The sequence below is a fragment of the Anolis sagrei genome, chromosome 2, assembly GCF_037176765.1.
Source record: "Anolis sagrei isolate rAnoSag1 chromosome 2, rAnoSag1.mat, whole genome shotgun sequence".
In the NCBI taxonomy this organism is placed as follows: Eukaryota; Metazoa; Chordata; class Lepidosauria; order Squamata; family Dactyloidae; genus Anolis; species Anolis sagrei.
This window is the reverse complement of record NC_090022.1, coordinates 145,201,334-145,223,451: the sequence shown is the minus strand read 5'-3', so window position 1 is coordinate 145,223,451 and position 22,118 is coordinate 145,201,334. Positions and strand designations below refer to the sequence as shown.

Below are 22,118 nucleotides of genomic sequence, written 5' to 3'. Positions count from 1 at the left end.
CTTCCCAAGGAGCATGACATTCCCAGCCATGGAGATCCAGACTTTAAAGTCACCTTCTCAAGTGTATTAGGACAAGTTTTCAGGGCAAGAACGGCATGCTGAAGTTGGATGCACTTCCACACTTATGCAAATACTCTTACTCTCATTCCACTGCTCCCAACAGAGTGCGCAGCTTAATGTGAAATGGGGTGGATAAACACAGGGAATTTGATGCACATCTGGTTTAGTCTGTAGCCTTTAAACTGTGAAATGCAAATCCGCATATTACACAGACTCAGATTATATTATTTTCTTGTATAATCTGGAACTCTACTTCCTGAAATGAGCAATGTCTTGGGCTTCTGGCCAAACATAGCACAATTGCCCCAAAGGAACTAGTGATGTCTAGAGAAGTGTTCTCCCTAGGTCTCCAGTGTAATTCCTAGCACAACCTTTGACATGTTTATAAAATCATGCTGGGATACTATAGAGAACGCTTCTTTAGACATAACTAGATTCTCCAACGTGATTTTGTAGTATTCAAAACCTTTCATGTATAGGGTTGCTGTGAGTTTTTTGGGCTGTATGGCCATGTTCCAGAAGCATTCTGTCCTGACGTTTTGCCCACATCTATGGTAGGCAGCCTCAGAGGTTGTGAGGTCTGTTGGAAACTGAGCAAGTGAGGTTTATATATCCGTGGAATGTCGAGGATGGGAGAAAGAACTCTTGCCTGTTTGGGGCAAGTGGCCACCTTGATTAACATTGAATGGCTTTGCAGCTTCAAAGCCTGGTTGCTTCCTGCCAGGGGGAATCCTTTGTTGGGAGGTGGTAGCTGGCCCTGATTGTTTCATGTCAGAAATTCCCCTGTTTTTTAGTGCTGCTCTTTATTTACTGTCCTGATTTTAGAGATATTTTAAATACTGGTAGCCAGATTTTGTTCATTTTCACATTCCACAGATATATAAACCTCACTTGCCTAGTTTCCAACAGACCTCACAACCTCTGAGGATGCCTGCCATAGATGAGGGCAAAATGTCAGGAGAGAATGCTTCTGGAACATGGCCATACATCCGGGAAAACTCCCACCAACCTAATGATTCCAGACATGAAATCCTTTGACAACACAGCTTCATGTATAACTGAGAACATGTTCAAGGAACTTGCATAATAAGTAGGCCTACGATGCTGTGACAAAATTTAATGCTATAAGAATTCCAGAGGAAGGAACTGGATTCTTGATTCTCAAAGGCCAATTCAGTTCATTCTCTCTTCTCTGTTCATAGAAAGATTGACTGTTCTGACCTCTTATTTTGAATCTTGTGATGAGTTTTGCAAAATAACAAAGAGGCTATTTTTCTGGTTTAAGGTCTGGTTTCCCCATACCTATGCCATACACACAGTGTTACTAAAAAGCAATGATATAGTGACATGGAATAGTGGTTTGAGTGGTGGTTGACAGCAATTAAATTTCCACTGAGTCTTGGAAATTGAGGTGACCCTGGGCAAAACATATTCTTCCTGGGCAAAACATATTCTTCCATCTATACTGTAGAATTAATGCAATTTGAAGCCCCTTTCATTGCCATAGTTGAATTTTGTGGAATCCTGGGAGTTGTAGTTTTCAAAGGTCTTGGCCTTCTCTGCCATAGCAGGCTGGTGCCCCATCAGATTACAACTCCCACAATTCCATAACACTGAACCATGGCTGTTAAAGTGGGGTCAGATTGCATTAATTCTGCAATGTGGGTATACCCAAAGCCTAAGAAGAAGGCAGAGACAAGTTACCTCTGAAGAAATCCGTCCAAGGAAACCCCATGATAGGTTCATCTTAATGCTTTCATCCCATTGGGTGGAAGGGAGGGGGTTGCAGAGGGAATTGTCTTCTTACCAGCGCATTTCATTCTGTTCCATTTATAAGGAAAATGGATAATATATTCAAGCCCATCATATGCAATGTACTTCTGTCCATTTCTACTGTAATCCTCTGCCTTCTCAGTCAACACACTGGTGAGTTCTGTCCCCACCCATTCCACATTCTTTTTTTCTTTTTTTAAGTAAACGTCACAATTGTGGAAGTTCAAAAACTAGGTCTAAAAGGAGGAAATATAGCCCTAGCATATTGATAATACCTCAGAATTGTGCAATTCCTGAGGACTATTTTTTTTAATTACCATAAAAGTTTTATGCAAGATGATTACTGGCTAGAAAAGGGGCATTGAGGCTCATATTGAGACCATCCACAGAAATGTCCAATCTTCAGCATCACTAAAGTGAGCTAACATAGCAGAATCTGACAGTTCTCATCCCACGTGAAAGCAAATGCCTTACACGCTTCTGCATGAACAGGGAGCTCTGAAGACTATTGCTACCCAACTCTGTTTTTACACACTTTGAACCAGTGCTTCTCAACCTGTGGGTCCCCAGGGCTTTTTGCCCACAATTCCCAGAAATCCCAGCCAGTTTACCAACTGTTAAGATTTCTGGGAGTTGAAGGCCAAAATATCTAAGGGCCCACAGGTTGAGAACCACTGCTTTTAAACACGTTTTAAAGATGGAGTTCCACAGGAAACAGCCAGAAGTAGTTTTGCATCATGTGATGCGTTCTATGGGATTCCGTATTTAAACTGTTGTTGTTGTGGTTTATTCATTCAGTCAGTCACTTTTGACTCTTCATGACCTCATGGACCAGCCTACGCCAGAGCTCCCTGTTGGCCATGGCCACCCCTAGTTCCTTCAAGGTCAAGCGAATCACTTCAAGGATGCCATCCATCCATCTTGCCCTTGGTTGGCCCCCTCTTCCTTTTTCCTTCCATTTTCCCCAGCATCATTGTCTTCTCTAAGCTTTCTTTCCTTTCTTCTCGTGATGTGGCCAAAGTACTGTTATGTTTATTCATATCATGATCTGATCACCATGCTCAATGTATCCCATATGCATGGGGGTATTGGGGTAACACTCAGACTCAGCCCCCCCCTCCCCCGAATCAAACTCAGCTCCCCCCAAATCAAATTCCTGGCTACGGGCCTGTGTAAGAGCCATTTATTTTTAAGTATGGTTATTATAAATGTCTATGTACAAAATAGGTTTAATGGAAACAAAGAGATGGTTTGAAACTTTTCTGTGTAACATAGTTACAACTGCCCCCAGATCAGGTTGTGGAGAACAGGAATAGCAAGTTGCCCTGAAAGAATCCTGCTTATTACCAAGAGGTGTTAAGATTTCCTTTTCTAGAGTTCCTGAATTCCTCATTGAAAGAATTACAGGATAATGTTTCCTTGTTGGTGAAATAAGTGACCAGATAAATAAAAGAATAGGCGAATATATTAAAAAAACAACATTGTTTCTACAAAAAGGTGCCACGTTTTTCATATTTCTAAAAGATTTTCACTAATTAGAGATTAAATTTTCTGATAATTCTTCCTTGCATTCAGTGATTGGTTGAAAGGTCAGAAAATGACTTCCAGTGCAAAGAGGTTCCAACTAAACTGCAGTGAAAATAGCATTTTTATCAGAATATGACACCAGTGGGGTGTGATGTACAAATACATTAAGAGGCTGTTTGACAGCCAGGTACAGCCGAAATACCCTGAAGGCACCAGTTCTCCATAATAATCTCTGAAACTGAATTGTGTCAAGGTGGGTGAGTACTTGAATAGGGTTCCACCAGAGAATACTAAATGCTGTAAGTCAGTGGTTCTCAATCTGTGGGTCCTCAAGTGTTTTGCCCTACAACTCCCAGAAATCTCAACCAGATTACCAGCTATTAGGATTTCTGGGAGTAGAAGGCCAAAACATCTGGGGATCCACAGTTTGAGAACCCCTGCTGTAAGTTACAGTCAGAGAAGGGCAAAGGCCTCTGAGTAAATCTTGGCAAAACAACAACCCTGTGGTCACCATAACAGGCATGACTTCAAGGCAACATAATGCCAGCAATAACAAAAACGGGTTGTTATAATAATTATCTCTTGGAAGGCAAAGTCATATCAGTTGGTCTGATTTCCTTAAAAGAAGGATGTGATATTAGCAGAGCTGCAAACTTCCCATTGTTTTCTGATTGAATGGTTTGGCAGTAGGTCCCACTTACAGTCTGGGGCAAGGTTCAAGGGGGTGGGAGCCTTTGTCTTTTGTCCTAGATGTCTCCAGCACAGCCCAACCCTTTGGGATTTTCTGCTTCCTCAATTCCAGTGTTTTCCAGGTTCCAGAGATATTCAATTTGAGTGGCAGCCAATTGGTTAATTTTCCTTGTAGCTTTACTAAGACTAAATGCTGGACTCAGTCCCTGCCCATAGGCATCCTTTGACAGGGAGCTGATTGGGGAGAGCTCTGGCCTCTCCCCCTCCATGGACTTTGACTAAGATCAGAACTTTTCTTTGCTGCCTTGTGCAACTGAAGCCAAACAGGGGAAAGCGTCCTAGCCAACACTGTGCATAGCTGCTGCTTCCAGTTTTGCTAAACCTGTCAGCACTCTCATCTGGCGAGAAGGTAAAAGGGACATATGGGATGGGGGGAAAGAATGGCATTGCACCATGACCAGTCCTGGACTATTAAAAAGCCCACCCTTCGTGTGGTCCTTTAAGTAATTTCCAACTTATGGCACCCCTAGGCTGAATCTATCTTGGGTTTTTCTTAGCAAGATTTATTTAGAGGAAGTTTGTCCCTGAGTTCCTTTGAGGCTGAGAAAGTGGGTTTCCGTGGCTGAGCAGGGATACAAACCCAGGTCTCCAGAATCATAAACCACTACAGCAAACTATTTTTCTTCTACAGTTTTGCAGCCCCTGTAAGTACCGCTAATTTTCTCTTAGGGAGCCCCTGGTGGCTCAATGGGTTAACCCCTTGTGCCAGCAGGACTGCTGATTGAAAGGTTGGTGGTTTGAATCTGGGGAGCAGGGTGAGCTCCTGTCTGTCAGCTCCAGCTTCTCATGTGGAAACATGAGAGAAGCTTCCCACAGGATGGTAAAATGTCCAGGCGCCCCCCTGTGTAACGTCCTTGCAGTCGGCCAATTCTCTTACACCAGAAGCGATTTGCAGTTTTTCAAGTCACTCCTGACATGAAAAAAAATTCTTGGGGAATGATTTGGAAGCAATGAACTATGACTTTAAAGACCAGCTTTCAGTTCTCCACTTGGCCATGAAAACCCATTAGGTGATCTTGGGCAAATCACACACTCTCAGCTCTAGGTTCACTTTAGAGTCATCATAAGTCAGAAATGACATGAAGGTGCACGAAGCACGATGAAAACAATAGTCAAGACTGGTGCTTCTAAAATGTTCTTCCTGCCTTGAAACTGCTTTGAAGAGCCAGCATCTTGTATTTACAAGACGAGAGCTGTGAATTCCACAAATCCAGTTGTAAAAAGGGTTTGTTGTTGTTGTTCATTCGTTCAGTCGTCTCCGACTCTTCGTGACCTCATGGACCAGTCCACACCAGAGCTCCCTGTCGGCCGTCACCACCCCCAGCTCCTTCAAGGTCAGTCCAGTCACTTCAAGGATGCCATCCATCCATCTTGCCCTTGGTCGGCCCCTCTTCCTTTTACCTTCCACTTTCCCCAGCATAATTGTCTTCTCTAGGCTTTGCTGTCTCCTCATGATGTGGCCAAAGTACTTCAACTTTGTCTCTAGTATCCTTCCCTCCAGTGAGCAGCCGGGCTTTATTTCCTGGAGGATGGACTGGTTGGATCTTCTCGCAGTCCAAGGCACTCTCAGCACTTTCCTCCAGCACCACAGCTCAAAAGCATCGATCTTCCTTCGCTCAGCCTTCCCTAAGGTCCAGCTCTCACATCCGTACGTTACTACAGGGAATACCATGGCTTTGACTAGGCGGATCTGTTTATTATAGGCTTGGGGCTTTTCTTTTAAAAAAAAAAGGCTTGGCGTCTGGAATAATATGTGTCTTTACCTAACCATCCTGTGCACTAGATTGACATCATTTGACGTCTCAGATTAGAAGAACTTCCTAGTTGCTTTGGGGTGAAGAGACACTGGCATCTTGGTTCGTCATGGAGTCAGATTTCAGGCTAATAGTTGAAGAACCTTTGAAAAACCTCTTTGAGAAATCACATGCTGTTAGTTGTGTGTGTGTGTGGTATTGTGCCTTTAAGTTGCTTGTCAACATTTAGCAATCTCATGAATTTCATAGGGTTTTCTTAGGCAAGGAATACTCAGAGGTGGTTTGGCCAGTTCCTTCCTCTGTTATCAGTTCCTTACTTGTACATGCAGTCCCTGAGTTACAAACATATGACTTACAAATGACTCACAGTTAAGAACGGGGGTGAGACAACGGAAAGTGAGAGAAATCTACCCTTTCAAAAGAAAATTCACTCCTAAAAGAGTTATTACCATGGGGAAAAGGTGTTTCCATTGGCTTACCAGCAATCCTTGTTTCCACAATAAGCCAAAATTTTCAAAATCCAATTCTCGCAGGGACAGAAAGTGAGGTGAAATCTTCTGGACAGAGGCACAGACAGCGAAACAAACACCATGGGGGTGGAGTGGGGTTAACCCTTCCCTTCCCTATGATATTAAAATATACACTTTTGGATGGAGTTATACTTAGATTATGTATCTGTTGTGACTTACATACAAATTCAGCTGAGGAACAAACCTACAGCACGTATCTTGTACATAACTTGGGGACTGCCTGTATAATATTTCAAACTAGATACCAAGAAAATAAATAATGACTTAAAGTTTCTATGTCCTTGCCAGGAGTCAGAATGGTTTTATGGTTTTATGGTATGAGAACTGGAGCAGGACTCCAAGAAACTCAGGTTCAAATCCCTACTTGAACATGCAAACCGCAAGTCAGCCTCACAGGAAGGACCCTTCTCTGAACAAATCTTGCTAAGCAACTCCTGTGAAAGGGTTGTTATAAATCAGAAACTAAGTGATACTCCATAGTAGGTCATGTTGTGACCAGAGCTGGTCTCTTTCAAATAAATGAACGATCATTATCTTCCATCAAAGCCCTTGTTTTTGCACAAAGATATCAATGAGGTATGAGTCCAGCCGACAATTACAAATATGATTAATGTAGGTTCTTGTGGGTTTTTTTCGGGCTATATGGCCATGTTCTAGAGGCATTTCTCCTGACGTTTTGCCTGCATCTATGGCAAGCATCCTCAGAGGTGAGGTGAGGATGCTTGCCATAGATGCAGGCGAAACGTCAGGAGAAATGCCTCTAGAACATGGCCATATAGCCCGAAAAAACCCACAAGAACCTAGTGATTCCAGCCATGAAAGCTTTTGACAATACAATGATTAATGTAATTGCATGATAGTCCATTGCAGGAAAAGCAACAAAATTCTTTGACATCTGAAAAGCTAACAGATAAATTATAGCAGGCATGGGCAAACTTCAGCCCTCCAGGTGTTTGGATTTCAACTCTCACAATTCCTAACACCCTACCGGCTGTTAGGAATTGTGGGAGTTGAAGTCCAAAACACCTGGAGGGCCAAAGTTTGCTCATGCCTGCTTTATAGTATATGCATTCATGACCAAGAGCCTCCCCTGACAGTTCAGTTGCCCTTCTTCAGAATTGTGTTAGACCACATAAAAATATATATAGAGAAGAACTCTGTGTGTGCAGATCATCATCAAGAATCACTGCAAAATTTCCCCAGGAGTAAAAGATAATATTTGGCCAGTTATACACATGCAAGGAAATGGTGGCGATAAAATCCCAAAGTGGTAGAGTTACAGACTAAAGACGGAATTCAAATGGTGAATTCATTTATAATAGGAGGAGAGTGCTGCAGCCTTTTAGAAGTTGTCGGACTGCAACTCCCAGTATTCTCCAGTGCTAGCTATGCTGCTTATGAGTTGCAGGTCAACATTTGGAGGGCTGCCTAATTCTTACCCCTGTTCAATATTAATTGCTAGTAAATAATTGGCTACTCGGAAGAAATGGTTCTCAATTGACCTTGAAGTTGATTTTAAAAACATGGGTATGCTTTCAAAATATGATCTTAGGTCTGCATTGTAGAGTGGTACAGTCCATTTGACCACTAAGGAGTGTTACTATTTCATTGACCCACCTTCTACTTCATGTATTTTAGATTTGCAACCTTTGTTTGATCAAATTGAGAGAGGGAAGGAAGGCTTGAAAAGAATTTCCAACAGTTGTATGACTAACTGGTAAAGGTGGAAAGGAAACCATATCTGAAAGAGGAGAAAGAGACACCGAAATTAGTTCACCTAGAACATACAGCATAGTGTATCAACCAAGAACAGTAGTCCAGCTGACAGGAACTAAAGTATTTCTAGGTAAAGGTAAGTCTAGTTGTGTCTGAGTCTGGGGGGGGGGGGGGGGGGAGGTGGTACTAATCTCTTTCTAGCCAACATTGTCCATAGACACCTCCAATGGTACCCATTGATTTACTCACATTTGCATGTTTTTGAATTGCTAGGTTGGTAAAAGCCAGGGCTAACATTGGGAGCTTACCCCACTCCCCAGATTTGAACCACCAACCTTTCAGTCAGCAAGTTCAGCAGCTCAGCGGTTTAACCCACTACGCCACCAGGGGTCCCTATTACTTATGGTAATAGTGCATGAATTAATATGCATATATTAAAATTCATATATGAAAACTAGGATGATGATGGGCCAAAGAAATGTTCTGCTGATCAGAACATTTAGGCCTCAATTCGGGCTATATTTCAGGATGAAATACCATTCCAAGTTTCCATCACTTATCTGAACAAACAAGATATAAATGAATTCCAATTGTTTTGTAATGTATATTGTCCCTTCATTTGTCCAGTTACAAAACTGGGTTATGAAACCTTGCCTGATCCTGGAATTCTGGACTGGCGGCTAATCCTCTAATACTTAAACCACAGAGTCTGAACAGAAGAGGCTAAGCATCCATGTGAGAGAAAGCTGAGCATCAATTTCCCAGGCATTGAGCTGGACGTAATAAGCCACAACAGCCCCATAAAGCTCGCTTGGCACATGTCAAATGAGTGCCACATGAGATGGTGGGTCAGTTTGGTGCTGAGGCTGAACATAATATCTTGTGAAATGGAAATTCCCAGGGACCACATGTTTTACTTCATTATCTCAAACCTCCACGAGAGTTCGCTAAGGAGTCAATAATTGTACGCTCCATTTTGGTTTTCAACCGTGGAGGGGTGAGATGAACCACAAGCTATTTTTGCATTAAGTAAATATAGCGATTTTTGTTGAGAACACTGCTAACACAGATTAGACCAGAGGTTCCCAAACTTTGATCCTCCAGATGTTTTGGACTTCACCTCTAAAAATTCCAGGCCATTAGCTAAACTGGCTGGAGCTTTTGTGAATCGAAGTTTAAATACTCAGAGGACCATAGTTTGGGATTCCTGGGGTGCCCTCTTTGCCTATTAGCAAGGGCTGAAGAGTGAGAGAACACATTCGTACTGTTACTGCTATTACTTTTAACCACACCAGTTAAGGATTTGAGGCCCAAGTTGTACTCTGTCTCATGGGGACTGTGTGAAAACATTGTTGTGTGCCTTCAAGTCCTTTCCAATTTATGGCAACCCTAAGATGATTCTATCATGGGGTTTTCTTGGCGAGATCTGCCTCCCTCTAAGGCTGGGAGAGTGTGTCTTGCCCAAGGTCACCCAATGGGTTTCCATGGCTGTGCAGGGATTCCAACCTGGTCTCCAGTCATAGTAAAAGGCTTCAGTCATTATATCGCTACGCTATCGTGCTTAAGCCATTTGTAAGGTATAGTTGAGTTAATTTCATTTAGCAAAGTAACTTGATGGCATTTTTATTTTGCATCAAAAGCATTGCTTAAATAAGTATAAAACTGATAAAAATAGAGGGGACACAAGCGGTTAAATAATTTTTGACCAAAAATGGGCAACAGAGACCACATTGTCTGTAGCTGTAAACACTTCTTCCTCTGTGCATGAGGCAGGGCATTGTGGACAAGCATACATACACTTGATGGGGAATAGGCAGTTGATCCATACCAATCAGCAGCTCATTTGTGACACACACTCTGTTCCTTTCCCCTAAGTTGTGTTTAAAGGCTGTTAACTGTGTTTTGTGGCACACTGCCTGATGTAAACTGGGCCTGCCAGTCAATGCAATGCATACATGTTTTGATGCATTTATTGCATTTACCCTCCACATTTCCTCCCAGTTATTCAGGATGGTACATAAGTCTCTCTCTCCTCATGTTATCCTCACAGCCATTTTGTGAGGAACATGAAGTGGGGAAGAGTTATTGAGTCTGAATGAGGTTTATAGAGGAAAGAAGGAATTTGAACCTAGGTTTTTTCAGCCATCATTTAATCAACATACCACACAAGTTCTCTCATGAATAACTAAAGACTATCATGATTGAATTACAGTTGGCCCTCCACCATTGTGGGATTTGACTTTCGCAGATTTAATAATTTGTGTAATTGATTAATATGGTTTCTCTAAGAATCTTTAGGTCCTCCAGTGCAATTCTATGACCAACATCCACTGGACATTGACCAAAGAGTTGTGCTGGAGGACCTAGAGATTCCTAGAGTGGTTTTATCTTACCACCTTAACACATTGAGAAATTTTTTAGCCATAGGACACGTTAGCCTCTATTCAAACATGGAGAGGCACTGGACCCATCACATGAGTTGAACTATTTCTGACTGTCATGCATAGCCATCCATGGTTGAAAAGAGACAAAATGTCCTGGAAGGAGGGAACTCTCATCACATTGAGAAAATTTTTCCCTCATAGGACACTTCCACCTCTTTTGTAGCATGGAGAGGCACAGAGCTCATCACATGTTCCAGGGTTGAAAAGAGTCAGAAATGTCCTGAAAGGAGGGAACTCTGAGTATGGCAATCGTGTTCTGAGCTCCTACCTCTTATCACACTTTACTCCTATGTTTCTAACTGAAAAACAGGTGGGATGGGAATCATCAATGTTTCCCATTGTGTTTGTATGTGTGTGTATGTGTGTATAGAAAAGAGAGGAGGCTGATCTGGATCAGGACTATTGAATAAGGGGAGGTAGGCTCTAGGGATTTTGCCATGTCTCCATCTAATCCACCCTCTGATCCAGAGTTTCTCAAACTCTAGATTAGCCACCTTGAGTCCCCCTCGGGGTAGAGAAAGGTGGGATATAAATAAGGTAAATAAATAAATAAATAAATAAACTCTGTTCTTTCAGATATTTTGGACTTCACGTCCTACAGTTCCTAACAGCTGGTAAACTTGTCGAAGGCTTTCATGGCTGGAATCACTGGGTTGTTGTAGGTTTTTTCGGGCTATATGGCCATGTTCTAGAGGCATTCTCTCCTGATGTTTTGCCTGCATCTATGGAAAGCATCCTCAGAGGTTGTGAGGTCTCTGAGGCTGCTTGCCATAGATGCAGGCAAAACATCAGGAGAGAATGCCTCTAGAACATGGCCATATAGCCCGAAAAAACCTACAACAACCCAGCTGGTAAACTGGCTGGGATTTCTGGGAGCTGGAGTCCAAAACACCTGGAGGAACATAGTTTGAGAAACACTGCTCTAATCTATGCAGATTAGAAGCAAAGCTCCCATGGCACCAATAATAGCTTTCCTCCCATTGCAATAGCCACAGAGCCTCCCAATTTCTTTTAGATTCATGATGGAAGCAAAGCATTAATACTCCTTTTTCCTTCATCACATATAGTGTTGCTCTGACTTATGCCTTTCATGCCGGCAGCTTGTTTTCAAATCCTAAATATATCAGTAATGTCACATCTACACACACACACAAATTCCGAATGATCTGCCTACATTTGGTTACCTGAGCTCATTATCCATTAAATCACTTGTTTTCTTCTGATATACTTTCCATATCTGTTTCAAAGATCTCATGGTATGCAAAGGCACACAAGTGATTGCTTAAATACTAGCAGATTGGGAATAATCTGTTCTAGATTGTAAAACCTTGCAATTAGAACATGCCTTTGCATATGTGATTAAGACAGACTGACCTCATTCCTGCTCTAGAGAATATAAAATTGAGTTCCAGCTCAAAGCCAGGCACCCTTTATTTCCTGGCCTACCTTGCCAATCTTTCCTCTTCCTGCAGGCATCCGGTCATACTCTACAATGTGGTGCTGTGTGCTGCTTTTCAGCATCCTCTGGACTGTGGTCTGGTTCTTCCGAGACCGGCAGATGTTGAGTTCCTTCAAGGATAAGTATGTTTTCATCACAGGCTGTGACACAGGCTTTGGGAACCTGTTGGCCAAACGGCTTGACAAGAAGGGTTTCCAAGTCTTAGCAGGTTGCTTGACTCAGAAAGGGGCTGATAACCTGCAGCGTTCTAGTTCACCAAACCTGCGGACCACCCTCCTCGATGTCACCAACTCTGAGAGCATTCGCAAAGCAGTCGAGTGGGTGAAAGGTGAAGTGGGTGAAAAAGGTGAGTCTTGCCCCAGCAGCGATCAGGGAATAAACAGGCTGGAATTAGGGTTATGTGTAAATAAGGTCACCTTGCAATTGTGATGGGGATTTAAATTTGGTACCCATCCTCTGGTTCAATCAAGTGCTCTAGATTTCTATTAATCCATATCAAATACAAATACAGTTACTGTGGAATCCATATCTGCAGCTTTGCTTACCTACACCTGGAGGGAAATTATCTCTCTAGGTATTTGCTAGATCTTGATGGTGTGCTTCCTTGGAAGTCACCATAGTCACTCTGAAGAACCCAGCAAATTCCCAGAGAATATGCACCTCTATGCATTCTCTAAGTCTTCTACTTCATTTCTATGGCATGCTGGAACCAAAAGTGAGGATATTTAGTTGCTTCTGTGGTTTCAAGTAATCACACTTCAGCAAGAAATAATAGAGTTGGAAGAGACCACATGGGCCTCTAATCCAACCCCCTGGCATGCAGGAAAAGCACTATCAAAATATCCCTGACAGATGGTCATCCAGCCTATTTAAAAGCTTCCAAGGAAGGAGCTTCCACCACACTCCAAGACAGAGAGTTCCACCGCTGAATAGCTGTTACATTCAGAAAGTTCTTCCTAGTGTTCAGGTGGAATCTCCTTTCCTGTAATCACATATTTATACATGGCTATCATGTCTCCTCTCAACTTTCTCTCCTGCTGGGTAAATATATCCAGTTAAGATGTCCTCTTAGGGCCTGGTCTCCAGACCTTTGATCGTTTTAATCACCCTCCTCTGGACACCTTCCAGCTTGTCAATCTTTCTTTTGGACTGTGGTGCCCAGAATTGGACACAGTATTCCAGGTGAGGTCTAATCAAAGCAGAATAGAGGCATCAAGACTTCCTTCAGTCTAGACACTATACTCCTTTTGATATCCCTTGCTAATACAGGAGTTTTACTGTACACAATAAATTACATAAAGATTATTTTTCACAATGTAGACATCCCATGGGATTGACTGATAATGGAATAATAGTTCGTAAACTTTAGGACAATGGAAGAAGAGGAGAACAGTACGAGGGCTGAATAAAAAGTAATGCCTCTACCTTCGTAACTCCTCAACCCTGCACAAACTGTCGGTCAATGCAACTTAAGCAATGCATAGTCATTGAATTCTTGACAGCAGAAGGTGTCACCTCAACATCTTTAAACTTACTCGCCCAGCGATGCACAGTACTCACAACAACACAATCACCATAAACAGCTTGCATTCTCTGATTAATCTCCTTTGGGGTGACACCTTCTGCTGTCAAGAATTCAATGACTGCATGTTGCTTAAGTCGCATTGACCGACTGTCTGCACAGGGCTCCATATTTCACACTTTAACAACACAACTGTTCAATGCTAAGGCTTCCCTCCAAAATGGAACTGTAGAGGAGAGTCTAGTGAACAAGTCAGTACCTGCCACATACCAGTACTGCCATCTGTTGAGGAGTTACAAAGGCGGAGGCATTACTTTTCATTCAACCCTCGTATTACAGGTATGTTGACTCAGTCATGGAAGTCACAGCCCTGAATTTGCAAGAGCATACTGTCTTGATTCAGCATACAGAAGCTACATATGGTATGTCTCCCCCACATCCGCAGTCCTCGTTGAATAGGTGTTATCAGTGCAAGATATAGGAATACAAACTCTCTATCCATCTCTTAGCTGCACATTCTTCAACCCCAATTGGCAGGTATGGATTGGAGTGGGGTGAGAGCCATGTGTCTATTGGCATCCCAGCGAACCCTTTAGCTGAGGAAGGAGTGGTCAACAAGAAAGGAGTGGGCTCAAGAAAGCAAGGTGATTTATCTGTTATTTTTCTCCCTTTTTCCCAATAATCAATTCCCATCCCTCCAGGGTTATTTGGCCTAGTTAACAACGCAGGTGTGGCCAACCCTATTGGCCCTACAGAATGGATGATTGTGGAGGATTACCGTAAGGTCATGTCTGTCAACACTTTTGGCATGATCGAGGTCTCATTGGCTTTCTTGCCCCTGCTCAAGCAAGCTCGCGGCCGTGTGGTCAATACCTCCAGTGTCTTGGGTCGCCTCTCAGCAAACGGTGGTGGCTACTGTATTTCCAAATATTGTGTTGAGGCCTTCTCCGACAGCCTCAGGTAGGATAACAGGTAGGGCTTTACTTGTGCTCAGTAGGTTTGCCACCCCAGACTTACTTGTCTTAATTTTCTCCTCTCACACCAGAAGTGACTTGCAGTTTCTCAAGTCGCTCCTGACATGAAAAAAAATTGCTCCTCCAGTCATATTTTGCTCCATTCTTTTCTTGGTCTTCTTCCTTACTCTGGTTCCACATTGTTTCTGCTCTTGGCAAACATTAAACATTTCTTTTATTTGCATAATCAACTGATCTTCCATGTGTTTCCTCCTGCTTTTATTTTTCCACCCTGTTTCTCTCATGCTCTTGGCATAACTCAGAGGTAGAAAAATAGATTAGCTCAGCTACTCCCCCGACTGGCAGAAAAATATTGAATTTTTCCTTCTGATTTGAAAAGTGAGGGGAAGAGGAGAAAAATCTATAGCAGTATAGTCCTGTATATGTACACTTAGAAGTTTCCTTGAATATCAATGAGACCCCTGTAGCTTTAGAATACATGCATGAAAGCTCAGGAATGAAGGGGTAGCTACTGAAAGAATGAGGAACTAAAACTGTTACAGTGGACCCCTCCTATTTTAATTATATTTTTCAAGCAAACTTCAATGAGTATAACTTGGAGGATATTATTATTATTATTATTATTAACACAACAAGATGAGTCCACAGCAGTTGTATTGGATCACATGTCAGACACTTCTCAAGTGTCTAGGACTGTGTGATGTATTGACGAATAATGCATGCAGATCCCAGTAAGGTGGCCTTTTGCAGCTGGTGGATTCTAATTTTGTCAGTGCCAGTTGTGTTTAAGTGCAGGCCAAGGTCTTTAGGCACTGCACCCAGTGCGCCGATCACCTTGACTGGCTTGTGCCAGATTCTTTGCGGTTCAATCTTTAAATCCTATTATTATTATTATTATTATTATTTTCTCTAGAAATCTCCAGGTATTCCAGCACTATTCTGTGATTAACCTCCAGCAGAAATTTACCTGAAAATTGTGCCAAAGGACCTAGAGAGGTGTTCTCTCAGGGGAGAAAATAGCAGTTTTTAATTTGTGTTTTTTCCACTTTCATGACAATCCTCTAGCCAAAATCCCAGTGAATGTGGAGAGCCTGCTGTAGTCATTTTCCTCTAAGAAATTATATTTCTCACATGTTATACATACCCATTGCAACCCTATCTGGAGCCCACTGGTGGCGCAATGGGTTAAACGCTTGTGCCAGCAGGACTGCTAACCAACAGGTCAGTGGTTTGAATCCAGGGAGAGCAGGTTGAGCTCCCTCTGTCAGCTCCAGCTCCCCATGCGGGGACATAAGAGAAGCTTCTCACAAGGATGGTAAAACATCTGGGCATCCTCTGGGCAATGTCCTTGCACACGGCCAATTATCTCACACCAGAAGTGACTTGCAGTTTCTCAAGTTGCTCCTGACACAAAAGAAAAACAACAACAACCCTATCTTGGAATTTCATAAAACGTTGAAGCTTCCACATCCACAGTACTGCTAGTATCCCTTTATTTCACTCAAGATTTATTGATTTAGCCTTTACAATAATTTTTTTGTGAGGACTGAATCAATATGTGGGGAAAAAATCCATGTAGCAAACGGGAGGAAATGATAAAAGCTGTGATGGTGCTTGTCCCAAAATGTATCATTCCAAGCTTCTTAAGAGGGATGTAGCTATGGGAGAGATGGAGGGGGACTTTGCCTACTCAAATAAGAAATCCAACCACCTAGTGAGATTTTCCAGTTTCTAGCATTCGAGCAATTTAGCCCACCACTTAGAAATCCAGTTTAGGTATCCAAAGAAAAGGGTGGGCAATGTTACAGTGTGAATGCAGGATATAAAAGTGTGAGCGGTTTTCAGTTTAACCCCCTGCAGTGAAGGTATACTGGAATGGACCAGACTTCAACCATCCATTTTCTAAGGCTCAGATACTACAATCCCACCAAATTTCTCTTAAGTGCCAATTTGAAAAGGGAAGGGGGAATGTTGGTCTTCCATTTCTCATGGCGATACAAGAAGAGTTAAAATGAAAAAAGTTTACAAATGTTATGTGACTAATTTACACAATTGACCTTATCTCTGAACAGGCTTGAGGGAACAACAGGAAGCTCCTTGGGCAGCATGTCTTCCTCTCTGTGGTTACTGCCTATAGTCTTGCAGATATTTTATTTTTGCCTGTGCTTTTAATAACTGCACAATACGCAAGAATTCAATGGCTGCGAGTTTCCTGCCTCTGAAATGCAAGGCAAAAAGTTCAGTTCTGCCTTTTTACGCATTAGACAGAGATCCTACACAGTGAAAACAGACGCTGAAACTGCCCTTTCCCTCACCAAAACACATATGAAGATCACTTGATCCAGGCTGCAGCTTTGCCGTAACATCCTTCAGCACTTAAAATGAGCATAACCACAAATTGAAAGCAGCGTTTATGTAATAAACTGGCAGCTGGGCCATTCTGGCGTTCAAACCTGATTATGATATTCCTAGATATCAAATAGATGGAATTTGTTGTACATTTTGGCAAAAGTGTGTCAGAAACTCCTTTTATTTCAGGAGGGATATGTACCATTTTGGCGTAAAAGTCTCCATTGTGGAGCCAGGTTTTTTCAAGACTGCTGTGACCAATCTCGATTCGGTTGAGTCTTCTTTGCGTCAAATCTGGGATCGAATGAGCCCCGAGGCCCGGCAAAGCTATGGCGAAGACTTCTTTCCAAACTGTGAGTCCCAGTTCAGCCAAAGATGCAAGCATTGAAGGGAAAGACGTAGGCCTGGCTCTTGAAAAACAGAGCTATTACCAGTCTGTGCCTCCATGAAGTGGGACAGAGAAACAAGAAGTTCCAAGAACTTAATCCAAAACCCAGTGGTTTTTTAAGATTTTTATAAGCCTTCTAGTAAATTTCTAGTAAAAGTGTGTGTGTGGTTTTTTTTAAGTGACAGCACTCATTCAGGTACACCTCTGTTAAGAAAGTTGCTGTGTTCCTGGGCATTACTTCTTCAACAATAGTTTTGGTAAAAGAGGCGAAAAGAACATGTAAATAATGATAGGTTCCAGCACCAAAAAGGAAAGCAGACAGATAAGTTTCAGCAAACTTTTTATCCAAAACTAACTATATGTCCATGCAAAATGAAACAATCAGTTCAAGTCAACTTTGCATAAGACAACAAAAGCATTTTCAAACTTCTAGAGACCATTTGAAAGCTTGTTCCAAAATGCTTCTGGGGACACTTTTTTTCTTTCACGCACCCACAGTTTTCTTATCACTCTGTTTTAATGGTCCAATTTACAGATCTGTGTTGGTGTTTTAACACCCTGGGGAAGGTCTAGTAAGCCTGGTTTATTTGTTTTTACTCCGTTGCATTTCATTTATGTGCAGTAAGGAATGCTAGAGGTAGCTGCTGTGAACCTTCCCCATTCTAGGTAGGCACACATAGCTACAGTAGGATTGGCTGGAGTAAAATCCCACTTTTCCTATTTGAAACATTTTAGTATTTACTACAGACATTGCAAACCTTTCTTCCTCTAGCCCACCTTTGCCATACTCCCAAAACCAATGCTACTGTATAAACCTTCTAGTAGACATAGAAAGAAGGAAATGGGGCTGGGCAGGCATAACAAGATCTTATTAAAAGAAGCTTTTTTGTCAGAGGCTTTGTTAAATAAGATTTTCTCTAAATGGCCTTGTTTGCCCTGTAGTTGCTTTGCTCAGGTTTCAGACACTATATTCTGCTGGGGTCTAAATAACTGCCCCGCACTCACAGCCTCCATTGTGAAAAAAGGATGGATGAATGTATAATGAAAAGTTCCAGCAAAACTTCTACAGGCTGAACAACTCAGTAATTGAGGCCCTCGCTGGTTTTGTGGTGCTTTATAAACCTTCCAAGTGCTTCTATATCTACATGGTATAGATACACTATTTAGATCTATAAGGCACCAGGAAACCTTTCTAAGAAAGATGATCAACTGGGAACCTTGTGATTTTTTTTAATCTACAGCCCTAGCCAGTATAGCAATTAGGTAGACTTGAGATGTAGCCCAACACCAGGTAACAGCTGCCCATCCCTGCTCCAGAAACGTGTCCATGAGAAGAGAGGTGATTTGGTTCAGTCAATAAAGATTGGCTCTCTATTATTTTAACTCCAGAAGGGATTATACACATGAGAGTGTTAAAGCATGGATGGGAATCATGCAGCTTCCCAGATGTTGTTGAACTACAACTCCCATCAGTCCTTGTTTAGCATAACAAATGCTGGGAGGAATATAACAGCATCTGAAAGACTGCAGGATTCTCACCCTGTTCCAAGGAGCATCTAATGGTTTGGTTCTATTCCAGGTTCTAGATTAGCTCTGGATCTGAGGAAAAGCATAGCAGGCACGCACAGGGCTGGGTACAATTAATGGTGAAAGATCACCATTAATATGGCAGCAATATTGAAGTACTGCAGGGGTGGAGGGAAATATAGTAGGTGATACAAAAAGTGTGTTTCGTTTCTTTTGTGAATGACATGAGTTTCTTCTCTCTCCCATAGACCTGAAGGTCCAGAAGTTCATCATGAACCTCATCTGTGACCCAGACCTCAGCAAAGTGACCAACTGCATGGAGCATGCCCTGGAGGCTAAGCACCCTCGCTCCCGCTACAGTGCTGGGTGGGATGCCAAGTTTATGTGGCTGCCAGTCTCTTACCTGCCTGCTTTCATGGTGGACATTGTTCTGGCTACTGTTCTACCAAAGCCAGCACACAGGGCCCGCTAGACTCCAAAGCCTCTTCCTCTACCTAGGACCAAAGCTGTGGCCAACGGTCAAAAAAGAACACGTTTTACAAAAATGATAAAGAAATAAAGTGTATATATAATCTGTGAAAGTAAGGTGTTGCCAAGCCACCCTATCTTTCACAAGTCATTGTGGGCTTGGATACTGAAACTCACCATACTATACAGAACATCTTAATAGATTGGGTTGAACAGGTGGTGATTTGCTATAGGTTTGCAAAATTTCTGACTTCTAAATTGTTGAACCAAGGACCAGAAAGTAGTGACCAAAAATTCAATGTATCCCTGTATTGTTTGCTGAACTAGAGGGAGCTTTAGGTAAGCATAATTGTATTTGTGTGGAAGGATTCAATTCCAGTTCTCAAAATGAATTCCTGGATTCACAATTCTGTAATTCAAAGCATCTCTTTGGTATATTTTTGGATTCCAGTGGTAGGAAGAGTAGGCTACTTTTTGGAGTATTCTCGAATATTCAAAGAATGGCTTCTATCCATAACCAGAGTCTTAAAACAATGAATATAAGAATAATAAAATAGTGAGCATGTGCAATGGAGTCAGGAGAGAAGAATGGGATATCCAGTAACAGGAGAGATACATAAGACCAGATGGATATTGAATGGTAGGTAGATTACAACAGATTGTAAAGCACATTGCAAGCATGTAGGAAGCTGCCAGACTCTGAGCAGTTCATGACAATTATTTCAATTATGATTACTATCCTATATTTTTCCTAGTATTACATTCAGTTATGAATACACTGAACACCTTTCATACACTGCAGGAAAATATCAAGAATAGGAAGATGTGTCAAGGAAACCTTTCTGATCATCTCACTATAGAAATTCCAGTATGTTTTCCAGAGCTAGGATATTTTATAAAGAAAGCAGGAAATGAGACAAAAAAATTGAATATATGGACAAAACATGGAAATATAGCTTTAACTTTTAACCTAGTTCAGTGGTTCTCAACTTGGGGTCCCCAGGTGTTTTGGCTTACAACTCCCAGTAATCCCAGCCAGTTTACCAGCTGTTGGGATTTCTGGGAATTGAAGGCCAAAACATCTGGGGACACACAGGTTGAGAACCACTGCCCTAGTTGGATATGAGTAGCTTAGGGCCCATTCAGAGCCTATATCTTCAATACTCAAAAACTGCCTTGTAGAGATCCAAAATCAAGAAGGCAGGTTCCAGTCTGGCCAATGTGCCTGTCAGAAACGTAATAGTGGGCCAGAGGTATGAAGAAACCCCAGCCACAAGCCAAACAAGAGGTCTTCCCACTGTGACTGAACTACATCATAGTGTGACCAATAGCCATGCTGGCTAGGACCCAGATCACCCACGTGATGTGTGTAGCCATTCATAAACTTCGCCAAATGAGCATGCCCAAGCCTGAAAAAGCATTCACAATCCAAGCATAAATATACTGCTGTGTTTAGCATCAGATCACATGAAAGGAAGGCTCTGCAAATCGTCACATGATGTTATGGAAGTAGCAACTTCTAGCATTGCTTTTAATAACACAGGTCATAAAAAGGGGGAAGGGAGAGCAAATCTGGTTCACAAGTTTACTGTGTTCTGGACAAACTTCCTGTAACTTCACCACAGTGAGATCCCTGCCACATACAATGCACACTATAATTCACTAAAGCTGAACCAAGCCCAGTTCTGTACACCAGCTTAAAGGTCAGGGAAGCGATATGCTGGCATAAGTGAGATAATATTTACAGAAGAGGTTGGGAAATATTAATAGGAAGGCTACTCCCATGAATTGATAGTGCAGGTATAGATAATACCCTTCAAAATGTTGCTGTACTAGAACTTCCATCATCCTTCACCACTGACTAAGCAGCTATGACTTAAACCACATGGTGCATGCCATTTGTTATAGGTAAAAGTAAGGTAAAGGTTGTCTCCTGACATTAAGTCAAGTCATGTCTGACTCTGGGGGGTGGTGCTCATCTCCATTTCTAAGCCGAAGAGCCGGCGTTGTCAATAGACACCTCCAAGGTCATGTGGCTGGCATGACTTCATGGAGCACCGTTACTTCATGGAGCGGTACCTATTGATCTACTCACATTTGCATGTTTTCGAACTGCTAGGTTGGCAGAAGCTAGGGCTGACAGCGGAAGCTCATGCTGCTCCCCGGAAGCAAACCTGCGACCTTTCGGTCAAGAAGCTCAGCAGCTCGGCGCTTTAACCCACTGCACCACCGGGGCTCCATTTGTTATATACAACATTATATACATAAAATAAACAATGATCTTAAAAATCCAATCAGGTGTTTCACCAACAGTTACCATGGATGAACTCTAATTGAGGGCTGAAAGCAGGGCAGAAAAATACAATAAATACAAGGTGAGTGTTGCTTCCTATGAAGGAAATATATAACAAGGATCAGAAAATTGCATACATAAGTTTAATGGAAGAAGAACTGTTATGGTAAAGGTAAAAATTTCCCCTTGACATTAAATCTAGTCGTATCTGACTCTGGGGGGTGGTGCTCATCTGTATTTCTAAGCCGAATAGCCGGTGTTGTCCGTAGACACCTCCAAGGTCATGTGGCCGGCGTTACTGCATGGAGCGCCGTTACCTTTCTGCAGAAGCAGTACCTATTGATCTACTTATATTGGCATGTCTTTGAACTGTTAGGTTGGCAGAACTATTAGTTCCCACCTATCCCTTAGTGAGTTCAGGATAGGAAAATATGTGGTTTCAGTTTTCATCTGCCCTAGCCTATAATGAAGGATGATAGGAGATGGTCAACAACAACATTGAGAGGTTATACATTCCTCATCCTTACCACAGCACAATACTTCAAGCCACTTTTGATATTTTCTGAGCAATGGGGGAGCTATTT

General features: G+C 42.2%; 1 protein-coding gene across 2 annotated transcripts; it reads left to right on the top strand.

Moving 5' to 3' along the window:
• The first annotated feature begins 4,258 nt into the window (after positions 1-4,258).
• Positions 4,259-19,354, top strand: RDH5 (retinol dehydrogenase 5). 2 transcript variants are annotated; one of them, XM_067463933.1, is made up of 6 exons: positions 4,259-4,459; positions 8,033-8,246; positions 12,027-12,359; positions 14,237-14,495; positions 17,048-17,211; positions 19,022-19,354. In XM_067463933.1, the coding sequence occupies exons 3-6, from the start codon at positions 12,047-12,049 to the stop codon at positions 19,243-19,245; spliced, it is 960 nt and encodes a 319-aa protein (XP_067320034.1). In that variant the 5' UTR covers positions 4,259-4,459; positions 8,033-8,246; positions 12,027-12,046; the 3' UTR covers positions 19,246-19,354. The 2 variants fall into 2 exon arrangements, with proteins under 2 accessions (XP_067320034.1, XP_060619926.2); XM_060763943.2 differs by lacking the exon at positions 8,033-8,246.
• Positions 19,355-22,118: the final 2,764 nt, after the last annotated feature.